At 35.7% G+C, this 22,675-nt stretch overlaps 1 protein-coding gene across 8 annotated transcripts in view; it reads left to right on the top strand.

Moving 5' to 3' along the window:
• PFDN1 (prefoldin subunit 1) overlaps positions 1-22,675 on the top strand; it is an 81,074-nt gene that overhangs the window by 27,980 nt on the left and 30,419 nt on the right. For 6 of the 8 annotated variants that reach the window (XM_077897490.1, XM_077897493.1, XM_077897486.1 and 3 more), the window contains one exon: positions 22,073-22,157. In XM_077897490.1, coding sequence (XP_077753616.1) covers positions 22,073-22,157 — 85 coding nt within the window. Of the gene's footprint in view, positions 1-22,072; positions 22,199-22,675 lie in introns of all 8 variants that reach the window. The other 2 variants (XM_077897491.1, XM_077897492.1) reach the window with 1 other exon arrangement.

Genomic DNA, 22,675 nt, shown 5'->3' with positions numbered 1-22,675 from the left:
TTTCTTCCCTCCCCCAGGTTCTGCTCTAGGCAATTAATAATCTGACTTGTATCACTGTAGATTAATTTTGCCTGCTTTCGAACTTCATAAGGAATATATATATAAAATCATAGAACGTGCTCCTTTATGTGGTTTCTTTCATTAAGGACAATGCTTTTGAGATTTATCAGTGTTGATATCAGGCCTTCAGTACTGGGCTTCAGTTCCACTTCTTTACTTTTGCCTCTGCCCTCTTTGTGCTTGCCAGCTTTATCTTCAGGTTGGCTGTAGGAGTCCCAGATATTTCATTCAGATGTGACAACATCTAGAGTTAGAATTACCATGTTTTCTATGTCACATTTGTAGGAACAAAGAAATCTTTCCCAGAAGTCTTTAAAAGTCTCCCACCTCTCACGTTTCATGACAAAAACTGAACCACATGCTTGGGCTTAAATCATGGGGGATGAGACTGCCATGATTGGGTAAGGCCAGTCAAGATTCACCTTAGGATTCACTTCATTGAATCACTTGGGGAAATGGAAGGTCCTGAAACAAATTTAGGCTCTATCAACAAAGAAGAGGAATGGATTTTGGGTAACAACCAATAATGTCTACTAAAATTGTCAGCAAGTCTTTACAGTGACCAACAGTTGAAGGCTAGCTACATGAAAAATATTGGTAATATATGTAGGATGAATTAGGGAGAGTTTAATCAGGGATTACAGAAGAAGCTATTGAAGTAATTTAGTAGTGTAATAATAAGGGCATAAGTATAAGGTAAGGTGGCAGAAGTGGAATGGAGAGGAGAAGGGTCAGTATGAAAGAAAATGATGAGTCTTAGTGATAAATTGGGAATATATAGGATACAAGGGAGATATTTGCAGGATTGGGACTTAGGTGAGTGGGCAAATAGTGGTATCATTGATAGCTGCGGTTGAAATGGGGAAACTGCTTGTAGGGAGTGTTGGTATAGGATAAAAGGAGTTTAATTTGGGATATGTTGACATACAGGTAGAAATGACAAATGATGCAGACATAGTGCAGGTGATGGGGGTAATGCTGTTTTGCGAGCCATTAGCCAAGTTGAAGCCTTGAAAATAAGTTCTTGGAGGAACTTTGGGTAGAGATAGCTTAGTGGGTAGCCTTGCATAATGCTTGTAATATTGGCCCTGGAAGAGAAAAGGAGGGGGCTGATGTGTTTAGGAATATGGGAGTTAATGAGGGGAACACAGTAAAGTTCTAAGATGTAGCAGCATCCCTCACAGTTAGGTATGAGCATACTGTGTTCTGCAGATTTCTGTTGTCTAAGGTATGGTTGGTCTAAGTGCTGTATTTCTGGATTATAAACTGAAACTATGATATTTTGTTGCTCAAGTAGTTCCACTTTGGTCATTGGTTCTTTCAGTTTGTTTCCAACTTGTGTCTCACTTTTTTTCATTTGTTTCTTTTAGAGATAGAGCACTGGAGCACAGGTGCACGCACTTTATTTTATTTTATTGGCTTTATTTTTCTCCATAGCACTTTATAACCATCTGGCATACTCTAGTACTAATTATCCATTTTTCTTAAGTAAGCTTTATTGAAAGTTAAATTGCTCCTGGTTGGAGGGGAGGGAGCAGAGGTAAAGGGAGAGAGGGAGAGAATCTTAAGCAGGCTTCATGCCTGACATAGTCTTAATAACCCATGAGATATGACCTGATCTGAAATCAAGGGTCAGACACTTAAGCTTAACCAACTGAGCCACCCAGATGCCCCTGTTTGTTTTTTAAATTAATTCTCTTTTAGAGCAGTTTCAGATTTACACAAAGTACAAAGAGCTCTCATATACCCCCCTCCAACTTATTCTTTTAACATCTTCCATTTGTGTGGTACATTTGTTACAAATGATATAGGAATATTGATACATTAATATTTAAGATCCATACTTTACATTAGCATTCACTGTTTTATACAGTTTGGTAGGTTTTGACAAATGTGTAATGCCTTCTATTGACCATTACAGTATCATACAGAATAGTTTCAGTCCCCCAAATTTCCTGTCTTCCACCTATTCATCCTCTCTCCCCAAACTCCTGGTGACCACTGGTCTTTTTACTTTCTCTGTAATTCTGCCTTTTTCAGAGTGTACATAGTTGGAATCATATAGTATGTAGTCTTTTCAGAGTGACTTTTTTTTCCCTGCTTAGTGGTATGCATTTAAATTTCTTCCATGTCTTCTCATGGCTTGATAGCTCAATTCTGTTTTCTTCTATAGTGTCTGATTTTTTATGAAGCCTCTCCAGTGATTTTGTTGCTTTAGATACAATGTTTTTGATCACCAGAAGTAGCATTTGCCCCTTTTTGATATCTTTCTCTGCTTATTAAGCTCATATCTTTCATTAATTCTTAATCATGTTTATTATAATATTTTTAACATTTTTAAAAACATTTATTTATTTGACAAAGCAAGCAGGGGGAGTGGCAGAGGGAGAAGGGGGCTCCCCGCTGAGCAGGGAGTCTGTGGGGCCTAATCCCGGGACCCTGGGATCATGACCTCAGCCAAAGGCAGATGCTTAACTGACTGAGCCACCTCAGTGCCCTATTTTTAAATTTTTTATCTGCTAATTGCTTTATTTCTCTCCTGAGTCTCTTTTTATTAACTAAATTTTCTCCTGATTATTAGTCCCGTTTTCTATTTATTTGTATGTTTGATGATATCTATCTATCTAGATACAGTGATTTAAATATAAGTCTATTACGTTTAAATCTGTATGTAAAAAATAGGGTATTTTGTAAATGTCCAAGTTGGTACTTATTTGTTGAGACGTAATTTACGTATAATGTCATATTAATTTCAGGTCTACAGCATAATGATTCACTGTTTGTATATATTTTGAATTACCATAGTATGTATAGTTAAGATACATCAGCATATGTGGTAACAAATTTTTTTCTTGTGATGAGAACTTTAAAGATTTTCTCTTTTAACAACTTTCAAATATACAATAGAATATAATTAGCATGCTGTAGTTTACATCCCTGTTGACTTATTTATTTAATTTATTTTTAAAGATTTTTTTTTTTTTTTTTTTATGAGAGACATAGAGAGGCAGAGACATAGGCAGAGGGAGAAGCAGGCTCTTCCCAGGCTCAGTGGGAAGCCTGCTTTTCTCTCTCCCTCTGCTGCCCCCTCCCCCTGGCCACTTGGGCTCTCTCTTCTAAATAAAATCTTAAAAAAAAAAAAAATACAAACAACCCCAAAGAATCAGCTCCTGGTTTCATTGATCCTGTTGTATTGTTTTTTTTGTTTCTATTTTATTTATTTTTACTGTTTGTTTATGTCTATATTATTTTCTTCCTTCTACTGGTTTTGAGTTGTTTGTTCTTTTTCTGGCTCCTTTAGGTGGCAGGTTAGGTTGTTTATTTGAGATTTTTTGTTTCTTGAAGTAGGCCTGTATTGGTATAAATTTCCCTCTTTGGACAGCTTTTGCTGCATCCCAGGGATTTGGACCATTGTGTTTTCATTTTTATTTGTCTATATTTTTTAATTTCTTCTTTGATTTCTTGGTTGACCCATTCATTGTTTAGTATTGTAATTTAACTTTCATGTATTTGTGTTCTTTCCAGATTTTTTCTTGTGGTTTTTAGTTTCATAGTGTTGTAATCAGAAAAGATGCATGGTATGACTTCGGTCTTTCTGAATTTGCTGAAACTTGTTTTGTGACCTAATGTGTGATCTTTCCTGAGACTGTTCAATGTGCACTTGAGAAGAATGTGTATTCTCCTGTTTTAGCATGGAATGTTCTGAATGTATGTTAGAGCCATCTGGTCCAATGTATAATTCAAAGCTACTGTTTTCTTCTTGTGGATTTCTGTTTGGACAATCTGTCCATTAATGTAAGGAGGTGTTAAAAGTTTCCTACTATTAATGTATTACTATTGATTACTTCCTTTGTTTGCTAGTAGCTGCTTTATGTATTTGGGTGCTCCCATGTTGAGTGAATATTTACAGTTACATCTTCTTGTTGGATTGTTCCCTTTATGATTATATAGTGTCCTTTTGTCTCTTGTTCTAGTCTTTGTTTTATAGTCTATTTTGTCTGATACAAATATTGCTATCCCAGCTTTCTTTTCACTTCAATCTTCATGCATCTCTTGTAGGCAGTAATATAGATGTGTCTTGCCTTTTTATCCATTCTATTACTGTATGTCTTTTGATTGAAGTGTTTAGTCCATTTAAACTTAAAATAATTATTGATAGGTATATACTTACTTGTTGCCATTTAGTTGTTTTGTGGGTTTTGTGGTTTTACTTGTTTTGATTTGTTTTTGGTTTTTTTTGTTTGTTTTTTTGTTTTTTTTTTTATTTGTTTTTGTTTCTTGGTATTCTCTGTTCCTTTTTTTCTTTGGTCTCTTCTCTCAAAGTTTACTGGCATATACTTGGATTCCTTCCTCTTTATTTTTGTGTGTCTACTAAGAGTTTTTTTTTTTTTTCTAAGAGTTTTTAATATGTGGTTACTATTCGGTTTATATTTAACGCCTTATGCATATAACAGCCTATATTAAGTTGATGGTCGCTTAAGTTTGAACCCATTCTTCACTCACTACCCTCCCCCCATGTTTTACGTCCTTTCATTTTTTGAATCACTTGGCTGATTTTTATATATAAACCTAATTTTACTGCTTTTGTGGTTCCTGTTTTTCTTCTACTTAAAGTTTTTCCTTTCCATTGAAAGTTCTGTTTAACATTTCTTGTAGGACTGGTGTGGTGGTGATTAATTCCTTTAACTTTTGTTGTATGGGTAACTATCTCTCCTTCTATTCTGGGAAATTCTTTATGTCTCCTGGATAGAGAAAAACCTGGTTGCAGGTTTTTTTCCTTCAGCATTTTGAATATATTGTTCCACTCCCTTCTGGCTTGCCAAGTTTTCTGCTGAAAATCAGCTGATAGCCTTAGTGGTTTTTCCTTGTTGTAACTGTTTTCTTTTGATGATTTCAAATTTTTTTTCATTATAACTACTTTTTGCCATTTTAATTACCTTGTGTCTTGGTGTGAACCTCCTTGGGTTGATTTTGTTGGGAGCTCTCTGTGCCTTCTGAATCTGTATTTCTGTTTCCTTCCCCAGACATGGGAAGTTTTCAACTATTTCTTCAAATAAAATTTCTATCCCTTTTAAACTTTCTCTTCTTCTGGGATCTCTATAATGTGAATGTTGTTTCACATTGATGATGTCACTGAGTTCCCAAAGTCTTTGTTTATTATCATTATTCTAATTATTATTATTATTATTATTATTTTTTTTTTTTCTGTTCAGTTTGACTGCTTTCCATTACTCTGTCCTCTAGGTTGCTGATTCCTTCTTCTCCTTCCTGTAGTCAACTATTTATTCCATCTGGTGTGTTTTTAATTTCAACTTTTGAGCTCTTCATCTCTGGTTCATTTTACATTTTCTTTCTCTTTGTTGAGGGCCCCACTGGGGTTCTCCACTCTTTGCTCAAGTCCATTGGGTATCTTTCTAACCATTACTTTATTGATTTTTTAAAAAAGATTTTATTTATTTATTCATGAAAGACCGAGAGAGAGAGGGGCAGAGACACAGGCAGAGGGAGAAGCAGGCTCCATGCAGGGAGCCTGACGTGGGACTTGATCCTTGGACTCCAGGATAATGCCCTGGGCCAAAGGCAGGCACTAAACTGCTGAGCCACCCAGGGATCCCCCTAACCATTACTTTAAATTCCATATCAGGCATAGTACTTATCTTCATTTCATTTAGCTCTCTTGTCATGATTTGATTCTTGTGTTTAATTTGTGGCATACTCTTGTCTCCTCATTTTGTCTAACACTCTATGTCTGTTTCTCTGTGTTAGGAAAGTCAGCTGTTTCTCCTGCTTTTGAAAGTAGTGGCCTGATGAAGAATAGATCCTGTAATGCCCTGCAGTGCAGTGCTCCCTCTTCACTACTTCAGGGGCTCTCCTTTGTGTGTTGTGTGTGCCCTACTCTTGTGGCTGACCTGCATTTGCCTTCAGTCTATTAATCTTTAATGGCTCTCTTTGCCTGTTGTGGGCAGGGTTTGGCCCCCGTATTGTTAATGGGGCAGTCTGGGTCCACCTTGTGCTTGAGTTGAGTCAGACCAGCTTTTTGCCAGATGCAGTAACACTGAACTTTAGGGTGCTCTCCCTAAAGGGTGTTGTCTGCTTAGAAACTTATGTTCCTGATGCCTGCCCCCATTTGGGGCTGCAGTTGGAGTGATGTATGAAGTTATCTTTCCTTCTCTCTGGGACAGGAGTCACTTTGGAGTGATGTTGGGCAATCTTGAGACTGCTTGCAAACTACCAGGCTTGTGACACCACTTTGGACAGGCTTTTAACAAGGGTGTATTGGAATGAGCACATTAGTAGCAGAACATGACAATGGGGCTCATACTGCTAGCATGCTCTGCACTGATCTGCTGCAAGAGGGGCCCTGCCGCTGCCTGGGAACACTCTTGCTGAGGCCTGCCAGGTTGGAGGGGGCAGAACTGCAGAAGTGCTTGTGGGCAGGGATGTTATTAGCAAGCAAGATGGAGAGTATAGGTACTGTGCTGGTTCCCCCAGGTGTGTCTAGGTTGTAGGGCCAGGGAGAGAAATGATACCTGCTAGCTCTTTTGTTCTTGGGAATGTCTCCCAAAGATCCCAATCCCTCCCATACACATTCTGAGATTAGTCAATAAATCTTCGCATATACCCCAGGCATTTCTCAAACTGCTGCTGCTGTGCCATATCTCAGCAAGAATGTTTCTTGTGCTTTCTCTTTTTTTTCAAGGTTTATTTATTTATTTGAGAGAGCGCATGCACCTGCATGTGTGGGGGGAGGGACAGAGGGAGAGAATCTTGAAGCAGACTCCCCACTGAATGCAGAACCTGATGGGGGCTTGATCCCATGACCCATGAGCTCATGACCCAAGCCCAGATCAGGAGTTGGTTGTTCAACCAACTGAGACACCCAGGTGCCCCTGTTGTGCTGTCTCTTTAAGGGCAGGGGCTCCTCCCTCTGCATTCTCCTAAAGCAGAGTCTGCTGATTATTAAAATTCCAAGTGTTAAGCCCTACTAATTGTTAGGCCCCTCTGATTTTCAAAGTCAGATATTGTGGGGGATTCATGTTCCCTGCGCAGGTACCTGGTGCCTGGGTTGGGGATCTGGTCATCTCCCCTCTCTGCATCTGCCAAATTCCTCCCTCCTGTGGACAGTCCTTTGGATCTGTTTTGCTTTCCACCTTCCTTCCCTCTTTGATGTGGCCCCATCTCTACATTTAGCTGTGGAGAGTCTGTTTTGCCAGTGTTCTGGGTTATTTACATTTTTACAGTTGTTACCTAGTTGTATTGGGATGAAGTGAGCTTAGGATTCTCCTATCCCACTATCTTCCCTAGAAGTCTCCCCCGTCCCCTTTTCCCCCTTAATGTATGTTGAATTTGGTTTGCTAAGATTTTCTTGGGGATTTTTGCATGTATGTTCATCAGGGATATTGACCTATAAATTTTATTTCCTTTTGGTGTCTTTATCTGGTTTTGGTATCAGAGTAATGCTGACCCCTAAAATGAATTTGAGAGTGTTCCCTCCTCTTTTATTTTTTTGAAAGAGTTGAGTTGAGAAGGATTAATATTAATTCTTTGAGTGTTTGGTAGAATTCATCAGTGAAGTTGTCTGGTTCTGGACTTTGACTTGTTAAGGTGTTTTTGGTTACTACTTCAGTCTCCTTCCTAGTAATTGGTCTGTTCAGATTTTCTGTTTATTTATGATTTACTCTTGGTAGGTTGTATGTTTCTAAGAATTTATCCATTTCCTCTAGGTTATCCAGTTTGTTGCTATGTAATTGTTCAGCCTTTTATGATCTTCTGTATTTCTTTGGTATCATTTATAATATCTCTTCTTTCATTTCTGATGTTGAGTCATCTCTTTTTTTTTTTTTTTTTTACCTTGGTGAGTCTAGCTAAAGCTTTATTTATTTTGTTTATCCTCTCAACCAGCTCATAATTTCCTTTATCTTTTCTATTGTCTTTTCTTGTTTCTTCCTGTAAATTTTGGTATGTTGTTTTCCAGTTTCATTTATCTCAAAGTATTTTTTATTTCTCTTTTGATTTCTTCTTTGGTGCATTGGCTGCTTAGTGGCATGTTGTTTAGTCTCCACGTGTTTGTAAATTTTCCAGTTTTTTTCATATAATTAATTTCTCATTTCATGAAAAGATGCATATACGATTTCAGTCCTCAAATTTAATAAAACTTGTTTGTAGCCCAACATATGACATAACTTGGGAAATGTTCCATATGCACTTGAGAAGAATGTATATTCTGTTGCTTTTAGATGGAATGTTCTGTAAATATCTGCTAAGTCTATTGGTGTTACATGTTGTAAAGGCTGATGTTTCCTTAGTGATTTTCTATCTGTTGATGGAAGTAGGGGCATTAAAGTGTTCTGATATTATTGTGTTGCTATTTTTTGATTTGTTTATATTTGGATTTGTTAATATTGGATTTGTTAATATTTGTTTTAATTATTTATTTTTTTAAAGATTTTTATTTTTTAAGTAATCTCTAAATCTAACGTGGGGCTTGAACTCACAACCCCAAAATCTAGAATCACACGCTCTTCCAGCTGAGCCGGCCAGGTGTGCCAATGTTTGCTATATATTTAGGTGCTCCTACAGTTGGCACATAAATATTTACAAATGTTATGTTGTCTTATTGGATTGATTCCTTTATCAGTGTATAGTGCTCTTTTTTGTCTGTAACTATAGTCTTTGTTTTAAAGTCTATTTTGTTTGGTACAAGTATAGCTGCTCCAGCTTTTTTGTGGTTTCTGTTTGCATTACGTATCTTTTTCCATCCTTTCACTTTAAGTTTGCATATGTCTCCACTTCTAAAGGGAGTGTCTTGTAGGCAGCATGTAAATGGGTCATGAGTGTTGTTTATTAATTAACTCTGTCCTTTGACTTAGAGTTTTAGTCCCCTAACATTTAAAGTAATTCTTGATAGATTTGTGCTTATTACCATTTTATTAATTGTTTTCTGGATGTGTCTGTGGTTCTCAGTTCCTTCTTCTTCTCTTGCTCTTTTCCTTTGTGGTTTGGTGAATTTTTTAGTGGTATGCTTATATTCCTTTTTCTTTTTTGTGTATTTACTATCAATTTTTGCTTTATGGTCACTATGAGGTTTACATACAATGACATATCTAAAGTAATGTATTTCTTTTTTAAAATATTTTATTTATCTATTTGAGAGAGAGAGACAGCCCCAGTGAGGGGAGGGCCAGAAAGAGAGGAAGAGGGAGAAGCAGACTCCCCACAGAGTAGGGAGCTCAATGTGGGGCTTGATTGCAGGACTTTGGGATCATGACCTGAGCCAAAGGCAGATGCTTACCCGACTGAGCCACCCAGGCACCCCTAAAATGACGTGTTTTAAAATGATAACAACTTAAGTTTGACCCCATTGTAAAGCTCAACATTATACTCCTGCCTTGCCACATTTTATGTTTTTGACTTAACATTTTACATCTTTTTGTTGTTTTTTTTACAGGTTATAGGAATGTTTTTTATTTTTATTTGCTTATTTTTATATTGTAATTCCAATATAGTTAACATGCAGTGTTTTATTAGTTTCATGTGTACAGTATAGTGATTCAACATTTCCATACATCCTCACCCAGTGCTCATCATGAGAAGTGCACTCCTTGATCCCCATCATTTATTTGACCCAGCCTTCTCCCCATACTCCTCCCCCGCCCCAATCCTCCCATCTATCAGCTTGTTCTCTATAGTTAAGAGTCTATTTCTTGGTTTGTGTATCTTTTTTCCTTTGCTCATTTATTGTGTTTTTTAAATTCCACATAAAAATGAAATCATACAGTAATGTTTTACATCTTTTTAAAATTTTTATTTAAATTCAATTAATTAACATATAGTGTATTATTAGTTTCAGAGGTAGAGTACAGTGATTCATCGAGTGTATAGAATACCCTGTGCTTATTTCATCACATGCCCTTCTTAATGCCAGTTACTTCACTCCCTACCACTCTCCCCTCCAGCAGCCCTCAGTTTGTTTCCTATAGTTTTAGAGTCTGTTATAGTTTGCATTCTTCTCTGATTTTATCCTATTTTATTTTTTCCTCCTTTACCCTTTGATTTTCTTAAATTCCACATGAGTGAAATCATATGATAATTGTCTTTCTCTGATTGACTTATTTCATTTAGCATAAATGCTATAAGCTTATTTCATTTAGCATAAAACATAGTTCATCTATGTCCACTTTACATCTTTTTGTCTCCTGTATCTCTTAACTAATTATTGTAATTATAATTATTTTTATTAGTTTTAACTTACAGAATTTGGTTCTTTTTGTTCAATTTTTCTTGATATGTATCTGTCTGATTTTATTTCATAATTTTAAAAAATGGATTTTTTTTGGATGTTCTTTTTCTTAGTCACTTTGAGACTCTAAAGTATACTTATGTTAATGTCATTCTAGGATTAATCTATTCTTTCCATTTTGTTGGAAATCATTTCCTGATTTTCTTTTTTCAAAGATTTATTTATTTTCTTTTAGAAAGGGGGGCAGTGTGGAGGGGCAGAGTGAGAGAGAAACAAGCTGACTGCCCTGAGCACAGAGTTGGATGCTTAACCAACTGAGCCACCTAGGCACCTCAAATTTACCCTTTTTAGTCATTTGGTTCTATATCTTTTGACAAATTTATATAGTTGTGTAGTTAACACCGCAGTCTGGCTTTGAAATATTTACATCATATTTTGATTACATCAAAACATTCCTGGGGTGCCTGGGGGCTCAGTCAGTCAAGTGTCTGCCTTTGGCTCAGGTCATGATCTGGGAGTCCTGGGATCTAGCCCAGTGTTGGGCTCCCTGCTCAGTGGGGAATCTGCTTCTCCCTCTGCCCTTCACCCTGCTCATGTTCTTGCTTTCTCTCAAATAAAATTAAAAAAAAAAAAATTTAAAGACTTTTCTTAGTCATTCTTCTTTTTTTACTCTTACTCCCTGATAATTATTGATTTATTTTTTTCCACTTATTTAGAATGTTATGTAAATGAAGCATACTGTTTATAACCGTTTGTGTCTGTTGTCTGACTTGGTGTAACTTTTGAGATTTCTTGACATTGTTAGGTGTGTCAGTAGTTTGTTCCTTTTTATTTCTGAATAGCATTGCATTGTATGGCTGTACCACATTTTGTCCATTAACCAGTTGATGGACATTGAGTTTTCAGTTTTTGGCAATTATGACTATAGTAGTCATAAATAGTTGTGTACAGTTTTGTTTAATTTTGTTTTTGCAGATATATGTTTTTATTTTTCTTGATTATAAACTTAGCAGTGGGATTGCTGAGTTCCCTGGTGGTCAAAGTTTGTAAGAAACTGACCAACTCTTTTCCAAAGTAGCTGTACCATTTTGCCAACCATCTATGTATGAGAGTTTCTAGTTGCTTTGCATCTCCATTAACGTTTGGTATCGCCTTTTTTTGTTGTTAGTTCTAGGCTTTCCATTAGATATGTTATGGTATATCCTTGTGGCTTAATTTGCATTTCTTTAATAACTCATGATGTTGAGTATTAGTTGTCATCTTCATGTCTTCTTTGATGAAGTGTTTAAGTTTTTGGCTCTTTTTTTTAAAGAGAAGATTCTAACATAATATAAAATTGACTTTTTTAAACATTTTAAAGTGTACAAATCCCTGGTTTTTAGAATATTCATCAGATTGTGCAATCACTGCCACTGATTCCAGAACATATTTTTCATTATGAAAGGAATTCATAAACCTATAGTCATTATTCCATATTCCTTTCCTCTTTAGATTGTAGGCGGTCACTAATCATTCTGTTTGTATAGATATGCCTATTTAAGTATTATTTATATAATCTCTAACATCCAACATGGGGCTGGAACTCATGACCTTGAAATCAAGAGTCACATACTCTTCTGACTGAGCCTGCCTGACATTCCTCAGCATTATATTTTAAAGGTTAATCCATGTTGTAGTGTGTATCAGTACTTTATTCCTTTTCATTACTGAGTGATATTCCATTGTAGGAATATAACACATTGTATTTATCCATTTATCAGTTGATGGACATTTCAGTTGTTTCTACTTTTTGACTATCATGAATAATCTGCTTTGAATATTTATATATGTGTGTGTGTGTGTGTGTGTTCCTTTCTCTTGGCTATATTCTTAGAAGTAGAATAGCTGGGTCATTATATAACTCTATATTTAATCTTCTGAGGAACTGCCAGAATGTTTTCCATAGGGCTCATGCTATTTTACATATCCACCAGCAATGGATGAGGGTTCAAGTTTCTACATATCCTCTCCAACATTTGTTATTTATCTTTTTCAGTATTTATATCCTAGTGGGTGTGATCTGCCTTTACTTTTAACCTGTATATGTCCTTTTATTTAACGTAGATTTATTGGTGATTGCATAGTTGGGTCATGATATTTAATCCATTCTGACAATTTGTACCTTCTAATTAGAGTGTTTAGATAATTTATTTTTCAAGTAATTATTGCTGTGGTTGGATTGAAATCTACCACTCTGCTACTTGTTCCTATTTGTTTCATTTGTTCTTTTTTCCTTTTCCTCTTTTTTTCCTGCCTTCTTTTAGATTATATATATATTATAGATTTTATATACATATATATGCATATACACACATATGTATATATACATACACATACATAATTTTTAAAAATAAATGCATTTAATAAAAAAATATATATATATTTTAGGGATGCCTAGGTGGCTCAGTGGTTGAGTGTCTGCCTTTGGCCCAGGGTGTGATCCTGGAGTCCCAGGATCGAGTCACACATTGGGCTCCCTGCTTGGAGCCTGCTTCTCTCTCTGCCTGTGTCTCTGCCTCTCTCCCTCTCTCTCTGTGTGTGTCTCATGAATAAATAAAATCTTTTAAAAAATATATATGTTCTAAATGAAATGAAAAAAATATATTTTCAATGAAAAAAAATATATTTTAAAAGTTTTATTTATCTCAGGGGGAGAGCCTGTGCAGGGGAGGGACAGAGGGAGGGGGAGAGAGAGAAACTCAAGTGGATTCAGCACTAAGCGGAAAGCCTGATGTGGGGCTCAGTCTCATGACCCTGAGATCACAACCTAAACTGAAACCAGGAGTCGGACACCTAATAGACTGCCTACTCATGTACTCCTCTTTTAGATTATTTTTTATGTTAATATTTAATCCTCATTTTTGGTTTATTTGTCCTTAGTAAACAACATTTTTTTTGTGATTTTCTTGTTTTTACAATATATGTTTTTATTGTCTACCTTTAAGTACTATTATATTGCTTCATCTTTAATATTTCAAATCTCTTCCTCCATTCCTTTTTTTTTTTTTTAACACATTTTATGTGTTATGGTTTGCTTTTGTTCAGGAGTTAGAAGCTTGTTTTTTAATGGGTCAGATAGACATTTTTGACTTTGCTGACCATATGATCTCTGTCACAACAGTCTCTCCTAACTCTGCCTTTTTGGTGAGAACAGCCATAGACATAAAAACACATGGATGTGCCTGGAATGGACCGCTAGCCACATTTGCCACTCCGCATTGGCAAATGCATGCTAGCCACATTTGCCACTCTGCATTTTAAAATGACTAACAACAGGGACGCCTTGCTGGCTCAGTTGGTTGAGTGTCTGACTCTTGATTTGGGTTCAGGTCATGATCTCAGGGTCATGGGATCAAGCCCAATGTTGGGCTTCTGCTTGGCTTAGAGTCTGCTTGTCCCTTTCCCTCTGCTCCTCTCCCTGCTTGCATGCTCTCTCTCTCAAGTAAATAAATAAACAAAATCTTTTTTAAAAAGTGACTAGTGGTAAAAAAAAAAAAAAGTTTCATATTCATCTTAACTTATACAATCTCTGGTGCTTTTTATTTCTTTGTAAGTTGCCTGGTTATATCCTATTCGCTGAAGAACTAATTTTAACATTTTTTATGGTCTATATTTGCCAAAATAAACTCAGTTTTTGTTTGAATTTCTCCTTCAGTTTTTAAAGTTTTTTATTTTTTAAAAAATAATTTTAGAGGGTGCATGAGCAGGGGGAGGGGCAAAGGATGATAGAGAATCCTCAAGCATATTCCTTGCTGAATGCGAAACCTGATCTATTTTAATTTAATTTAATTTAATTTTACTTTATTTTATAGATTTTATTCATTTATTCATGAGAGACACGTTAAGAGAGGTAGAGACACAGCAGAGGGAGAAGCAGGCTCTTCGAGGGGAGCCTAATGTGGGACTTGATCCTGGAACTCCAGGACCACACCTTGAGCTAAAGGCAGGTGCTCAACCACTGAGCCACCCAGGCGTCCCTAAAGCCTGGTTTAGAGTTCGATTCCAGGACCGTGGGATCATGACCTGAGTCAAAAGATAGAGTTGGCTGCTTAACCAACTGAGCCAGCGAGTTAGTTTTCCCTTCTTCATTTTTGAAAGATACTTTCACTTTTTATGTACTGCTGAGTTAGTAACTTTTCTTTCAATACTTTGAAAATGTTATCCCATTGTCTTCCACCATATATAGTTTGTGACAAGTTTACTGTGACTCTTACTTTTGTTTTTTCTGAATGTAATCTGTAATTTCTCTGGCTGCCTTTAAGATTTTCTGTTTATCTTTGTTTTAGTAGTTTGATTATGCTACCTGCTACATCTGATTTTGTTTTTTTTTTTGCTTGGATTTCTCCAGGTGTCTTAGAACTGATTTGGTAGTATGTTGTTTTGTTTGTTTTTAGTTTGTTTTAGGAAATTCTTGTTCATTATTTCTTCAAGTGTTTCTTCTGCTTCATTCTTTACTTCTGGATCTCTAATTATAAATATTTTAGGCTGCTCAATATTATTCCTTAGGTTTTTCATGCTGTATCCTATTTATTTTGTTTATTTTATTGGTTTTCTTAATAGCCTTTTCTCTTTTAGTTTGATTTATTTTTATTAACCCATTTTATTAACCTATTTTTTATTAACCCATTTCATTAACCCATTCTCTTTTAGTTTAATTTTTATTAACCCATTTTATATTACTTCAGCTTTGCCACCCACCTAATAAGGAACACTATAAATTAAAGTCGGTACTAGAGATTTTCTAAAACCACATAGTAGGTCAGATTTGGACCACAACCCATGAGAAGGCCAGGTATAGTTACCCATTCTTTTGTTTTTTTAATTAAAACACTTTTTAGGGGAATCCCTGGGTGGCTCAGCGGTTTGGTTTGGTGCCTGACTTTGGCCCAGGGCGCGATCCTGGAGTCCCGGGATCGAGTCTCGCGTCAGGCTCCCGGCATGGAGCCTGCTTCTCCCTCCTCCTGTATCTCTGCCTCTCTTTCTCTCTATGTCTATCATAAATAAATAAATAAATCTTCAAAAAAAAAAAAATAACCAAAACACTTTTTAAAAAAAATTTGTAGGAAATGTAGGTTTACCTTTAGTGAGGCTTTAACACCTTGTAGCACTAGTTCACATAAGTTTTATAAGTTAATTGTTTAATGTCGTTGCTTTTAGAAATAATTCACAATCTGTCGATTTTGTCATTTGCTTTTTGATAACTACTTATAAAAATAAAAATAATAGAGTCCTTATATTCCAGTTAGAACTGATACCTGAAACTAATATAATGTTACATGTTGGTTATATCACAATTAAAAAAAGATAACCAAGTATTTTTTCTGAGTAATAATGAAATGTTTTATATATATATCCTACTTAACTTTTAAAAAAAAATTTGAACTCATAGCTTTCATTTTGAAAAACAGTTATTTACATCCTGAAGATTAAAATCTGAAAATTATGCTCCCCCTATACACTCCTCCTATATAACTGAGGTATCTTTACAGATTTTTAAAAAAAATTACCATTTCACTATGTTTCTTTTTTTACTGTGTTGAATTTTAAAAAGTGTTTTGTTTTGTTTTAAGATTTTATTTATTTATTCATGAGAGACACACACACACACACACAGAGAGGTAGAGACATAGGCAGAGGGAGAAGCAGGCTCCATGCAGGGAGCCTGACGCGGGACTTGATCCCGGGTCTCCAGGATCAGGCCCTGGGCTGAAGGCAGCGCTAAACCGCTGAGCCACCTGGGCTTCCCTAAAAAAAAAAAAAAAAAAAAGTTTTTAATTGAAGTGTAGTTGACAATACAATGTTAATTAGATTCATGTGTATAGCAGTAATTCAAGAAATGTATATGTTCTGCTCACCATGAGTATAGCTATTATCACAGTACAATGCCCTTTCGGTACCACTGATTATATTCTTTATGCTGTACCTTCTTTCCCTGTGACTTACTCATTCTGTAACTGGAAGCATGTATGTCCCATTCCTCTTTACCCATTTTGCCATCCCTCTACCTACCTTCCTTTGGTTATACATGTTTAGGAGACTTTTTTGTTTGCTCATTTTATTTACTACTGTGGTGTAGACAGTTTTCTTCTGTTTTATCCTACTGAGGGGCAAGTTCTTCATTCTGACTGAAGGTGGAACCCTTGGGGACCTGGCTTTAACTGAGGATTTTCCTACTAGTATCTTCATTTTGTGTGGTCTCTAGATTTTATCTCCTGTTTTTTTGTTTATTTGTTTTGTTTTGTTTTGTTTTTTGCCAGTATGGATCCTCAAGGTCTCTGGAATTCAGCAGGCACTCTCAAGTTGAAAGCAAATTTACTCCTTTCATACCTTTCAGAATTCCTGATCTCACTTCTTTTGGGCCTCTGGAATGTTTCATGTGTGTTTGCTCAGCAAACTGTTAGAAAAACTTTTTTTTTTTTTTCTTTTTTGCTTTGTTTTTAATAGGAAGAATGTTTAGGGTATCTCTTTTCCATTATGCTAGTAATGAAAGTCTCTACTTGTTCAGTATTCCACAATATGGATGTACCATAATTTTATTTTTAAAAGACTTTTAAGTAATCTCTATACCCAATGTGGGGCTCAAACTAAAAACCCTGAGATCAAGAGTCACATGGTTCACCGACTGAACTAGCTGGGTGCCCTGGATGTACGATAATTTTAAAATTCCTTCTTTACTAAGGGATTTAGATTCTTCTTGCTTGCTTGCTAAAAAAATTATGACAAAAATTTTTTGCACATAGATCTTTGTGTGTACATGCTAGTGGTTTTCATCATAAGTGGAATGAGGGAAAGAAGCAAGATAGACTCATTCTTTTTGTTCTGTTTTAAGTAGGCTACACACTCAGCATGGAGCCTAATATGGGGCTTGAATTCATGACTCTGAGATCAAGACCTGAGCTTGACACTTAACCAAATAAGCCACCTACGTGTCCCAAGATAGACTCATTCTTATTCATCCTTTTCTTTGCCACTTAATTTGTGAATGCCCTAAATGCCATATGTTTTTACATTTCTTCTAAAAGTTTCCTACCCATATAAAATATATTATAAGCATATTGTTGTGTTTGAATAATGTGTGTCCATGTGAGCATACCCAAAAGACAACGTTGTCACTCATCTTGGATTGTATTTTGGGCAGGTAAACAACACTTTTGATTCATGCTGAGTCATAAGAAAGTGGAAGTCATGTACCAACCTGCAGGATATTTCAGAACATAGCCTCTTATATTTCTCAAGAAACAAACCTAAAAGCCATCATAAAAATTATGTATTTGAAAAAAAGATGTATTTTTCATGGCATAATTATTTTGTTTAAATCTTTTAAATATTTTACTTATTTGACCAAGACATAGAGCTAGTGAGCACAAGTGAGGGGAATGGCAGAGGGAGAAGCAGGCTGAGTAGTGTACCTGACATGGCTCTCTATCCCAGGACCTTGGTGTTGTGACCTAAGCTGAAGGCAGATGCTTAAATGACTGAGCCACCCAGGTGCCCCTTAGATGGCATCATTATAAATAAATGAAGAAGTTAAATAGCAGGCTACTAGTGCTTGAAAGTTGACAGTGCAGGGCCACATATTATTGGTTTCCAGTGTAGAAGCTTTTTATGAGCAGTAACTCTAGTCTAGAATATATAATCCTGAATATTGTAAGCACATTCTTTGCATGTCATTTGTCATATAAAAATAATTTTCCTCTTCACTGTTTATTTTTCCTTTGTGGCACATTTTGAACAGCAGAATCCTTTATCTACCATTTGGCTTTCCATAAACTATCAGGCAGGATCTCTGTGAGATTCTCTACTTTGAGAAACTATGTGCTTAATATTTATGATATAGGAGTCATAATTACGTTATTATATGTTTTATCTTCAAAATAGCATCTGATAATTCAGTGCCTTTTAACAATAAAAAAATACTTCTAAAGAGTTTTTCCAAAAAGTCAAATATTTCTTGGAGCCCTTCCCAATCTTCATTAGATTTATGGTTGGCATTTTTTAACTTTTTTTTTTTTTTTTAACTTTTTTTTTTATGATAGGCACACAGTGAGAGAGAGAGAGAGAGAGAGGCAGAGACACAGGCAGAGGGAGAAGCAGGCTCCATGCACTGGGAGCCTGACGTGGGATTCGATCCCGGATATCCAGGACCACGCCCTGGGCCAAAGGCAGGCGCCAAACCGCTGCGCCACCCAGGGATCCCTGGTTGGCATTTTTTAAAAATCAAAGACTAAACCAAATTTTCTGTATATTTTTTCGTCTGAATTTTACAGTGTAACTACTCATTGAGGTAAACATTGGAGTTTATTCAATACTCATCCTTGTTTAAAACTTTTATGGCTGAGATGTCCTTATATAGTAAAATTGGCCAGCTTCAGTGACACCATCTCTCTGGCCTTTGAAGTTGGCACAGTCCAGTGTAACTACCTAAAGTGTGTGTGGTCATGGAAAAACATGTTTTTGTTGTTGAGTGTTCTTGCTTTCTAGTAATTTTATTTTCTGCTCAAGGGATTTAGTATCTGTTCAGATACTTTATTTTTAAAGGCTACATAAGTAATGACTTGATCTCTAATCTTAGCTTTGAAAATTTCCCAGACACTAATAAAGGTAATGTCTGATGACCTATTATTTGAGAATACTACTCACTGGCCAGCAGTCAGTGCTATTTAAAAATGTGTATTTTACTCTGAAAATTATTTCTGTGGCTAAAAGGCTTTGTTAGTAAAATTGTGCATGTTATGACATAATTTGGTGACTTTTGTGCCTAGATTTACAATAGTTTTTACATGGTACCACTGAGACTTAGTAGTTTGAAACACTTTGTTTGCTCTTCAGAAACTATACTAAATAGTTCTGAAAAAAATATTCATCAGAAACAGCACCTGTCTCTTGGACTAATAATAGTTTGGTCACAAGAGGTTATATAGTAGTCCTTATTTTGCATGAATGTGTGCTTTCACTGCAAGTGACTACATGACTAAAATTTTAACAAAGGATCAACTTACTACTGAAGACCAGGATCATTAGTTAAATGATGTGGACTGTCCCTATCAGGACATTAACAAGGTTAATTGTAGAGTGAAAGAGAACTTTACCAGATTGTATTATATATGTCAGGGTATATTTATAAAGAAGAGGAGCAGTTTTCTTCCAGATGTTTGGACAGAGCTGAAGTGCCATTTTTAAAATCTGTTTTTACTTGTTTTGTATCTATAATAAGATCCTCTTGATAAAAACCCACCCTAGACACAGTGGTGGTTTTTTTGTTTGTTTTGTGTTGTGGTGGTGTTTGAGGTTGGCAGAAAAAATGGCATATTGCTATCTTGACTTCTTATTTGGCTGTTAAAAGGAGATACATAGGTCAGTGAAACAATAGGGAGCCCAGAAATAAACCTATGCACATATAGTCAATTAACTTAGAGGAATATCTAGTGGGGGAAAGGATAGTCTCTTCAGTATATGATGTTGGGAAAACTGGGCCAATATCTTACATCATAAACAAAAATTAACTTACAGTGGATTAAAAACTTCAATGTAAGACTTAAAACCAATAAAACTAAAAGAAAACATAGGTAGCAAGCTCCTCATATTAGTCTTAGTGAGGTTTTTTGTTTTCTTTTGTTATTGTTTGGATCTAACTCCAAAAGCAGGAGTAATAAAAGCAAAAATAAATGAGTGGGATTACATCAAACTACAAAACTTCAGAGCTTTGCTCTGCTTCCAAAGAGCAGAGGAAACCATTATCATAATGAAAAGGTAAACTACTGAAGGGAAGAAGGTATTTGCAAATCATATGTCTGATAGGGGTTAATGTCTAAAATATATAAAGAACTCTTACAACTCAACAACAACAACAACAACAACAACAACAAAACCCTATCCAGGGCAGCTCCAGTGGCATAGCAGTTTAGCACTGCCTGCAGCCCGGGGCGTGATCCTGGAGACCCCGGGATCGAGTCCCACATCAGGCTCCTTGCATGGAGCCCGCTTCTCCCTCTGCCTGTGTCTCTGCCTCTCTCTCTGTGTGCCTCTATGAATAATTAAATAAGTAAAATCTTAAAAAACAAAACAAAACAAAACCCTATCCAAATGAAAAATGAGCAGAGGATCTGAATAGAAGTTTTTCCAAAGAAGACTACAGATGGCCAACAGACACATGAGAAAACATATACACACAATAGAATAGTACTCAGCCACGTAAAAATGAAATATTGGCATTTGTGACAACACTGATGTACCTAGAGGGTATTATATTAAGTAAAATAAGTCGGAGAAAAACATACCAAGTGATTTCACTGCCAGTGGAGTCTAAAAAAGCAGAACAAAGAAAACAAACCCCAGATTAAAAGATACAGAGAGTTTGTGGGGAGGAACTGATTGAGGGGCACAATTGGTGATGGGGATTAAGAGGTACAAATTTCCAGTTATTAAAATAACTAAGTCTTGGGGTATAATATACAGCATGGTTAATACAGTTAATAATACTAACTTTATGTGGTGAGAAATGATAACTAACTAGACTTGTGGTGATCAGTTGATAATATATACAAATACTGAATCACTACATAATACACATGAGACCAATAGAATATTATTTGTTAATTATACTTCAATAAAAACAACAAAAAGAAATGAAGTTTATGGTATGCCTTGGGTAGTTCAGTGGTTGATTGTCTGCCTTTGGCTTGGGTCGTGATGCCGGGGTTCTGGATCCAGTCCCTTATCAAGCTCTCTGCAGGGAACCTGCTTCTCCCTCTGCTTTTATGTCTCTGCCTCTCTGTGTCTCTCATGAATAAATAAAAAAAAAATAATAATAAAGAAATGAAGTTTAGTTCTTTGTTGCTAAACTCTCAGGTTATATGCAAAGAGAAGAAACCATCTGCCTAATTAATTACAATCTTTAATGGAAATCTGTTATAGCCTAGTTGGACACTTGATTCCAGTAGAAGGAAAATAATTCATTTCACTTTTTTAAAGCTACAAATAGTTTATTCTTCGTTTCCCTACAGCAGGAATTATGAACATATGTTCACAAAATGGATTCAGTGCTAATTTTTAAAGCTTCCCCTATTTCCACTCTCATGAATTGTAAATAATTTGCCTGATGGTAAAATGGAAAAAGTTGAAATTTTCCACTTGTGCATTTTGAGCTTTTCAGAGGTACTATACACTCTGGAAATAATAATAAAAGATACTAGGCTTTTTTACAGTGCTTTTTGTTTGAGGAACTCCTATAAACACTAATACATTGATCCTAACACAGTACTTGATTGTAACTTTAAAAGGTCATGAGTTACTGCTGTTAGAAAAAAGTTTAAAAAGATTGGAGGGGGAGCTCTAACTTAAAAATATTGTTTAAAAAATATTAGATAAAAGTTGATCTAGACAACTGAAAAAAATTATAGGGGAAATTTATTATTTAACTTTTCCCTTAGCATGTGATAGATTTTTATTCCTTTAATTTTTTTCATTTATTTATGAATCCTACTTAAAGCCTGATTTCCTTCTTAGAGTAGAAAGCAGAATTTTTTTTAAACTTTAGCACTCAGCCAAGGCTTAAACCTGTGGTGGTTTACTTAGTTTGTCACATTAATGTAGTAGTGCACTTTTTTGGTCCCAAGTTGGGAGATAGATCATCCTTTTAATTTTCATAGTTTAATGTTTATGGTATGTAGCTGTTGATTTTGATGATTATAGTGGACATGTGGCTTTAATCTTCAACTTTTTTGTGTTTTGTAGGTTTATTCTTCAGTCCAAGGAGGCAATTCACAGTCAGCTGTTAGAGAAACAGAAAATAGCAGAAGAAAAAATTAAAGAACTAGAAGTAAGTTTGAGTAAATATTGACAGTAAATTTGAAGAAAAAGGTAATTATCTCACTGTGTCATGTTAAATGAAAATGTATACCTGCAAAAGTCATGTCACATTATTTTCATTTTTTCAAATTGTGTTAGAGCAATAAAGCAGTCATATTTATAGCAGTGTGTAAGACACTCCTCCTTCCTCCCCCAAAAGAAAGAAAAAAAGGAAGGGAGGAAGAAAAAAAAAAAGCGTCTTGGAAATGTGGAGATTTTTTAAGAAGATCAGATGCTATTAATCTGAATATATCTTCTCCATTACCTTTGAATGAACATGTCTGTTTTTAAAAACAAAGCAAGAGTACCTGGGCGGCGCAGTCAATTGGGTGTCCGACTCTTGGTTTCAGCTGGTCATGGTCTCATGGTTGTGAGATTGAGCTCTGTGTTGGGCTTTCCACACAGCATGGAGTCTGCTTAGGTTTCTGTCTCCTTCTTCTTCTGCCTCTCCCATTAGTGCTCTTTCAGTAGAATAGATAAATCTTAAAA

This window comes from Canis aureus, chromosome 5, assembly GCF_053574225.1.
Source record: "Canis aureus isolate CA01 chromosome 5, VMU_Caureus_v.1.0, whole genome shotgun sequence".
NCBI lineage: Eukaryota > Metazoa > Chordata > Mammalia > Carnivora > Canidae > Canis > Canis aureus.
This window is presented reverse-complemented; position numbering and strand designations above follow the sequence as displayed.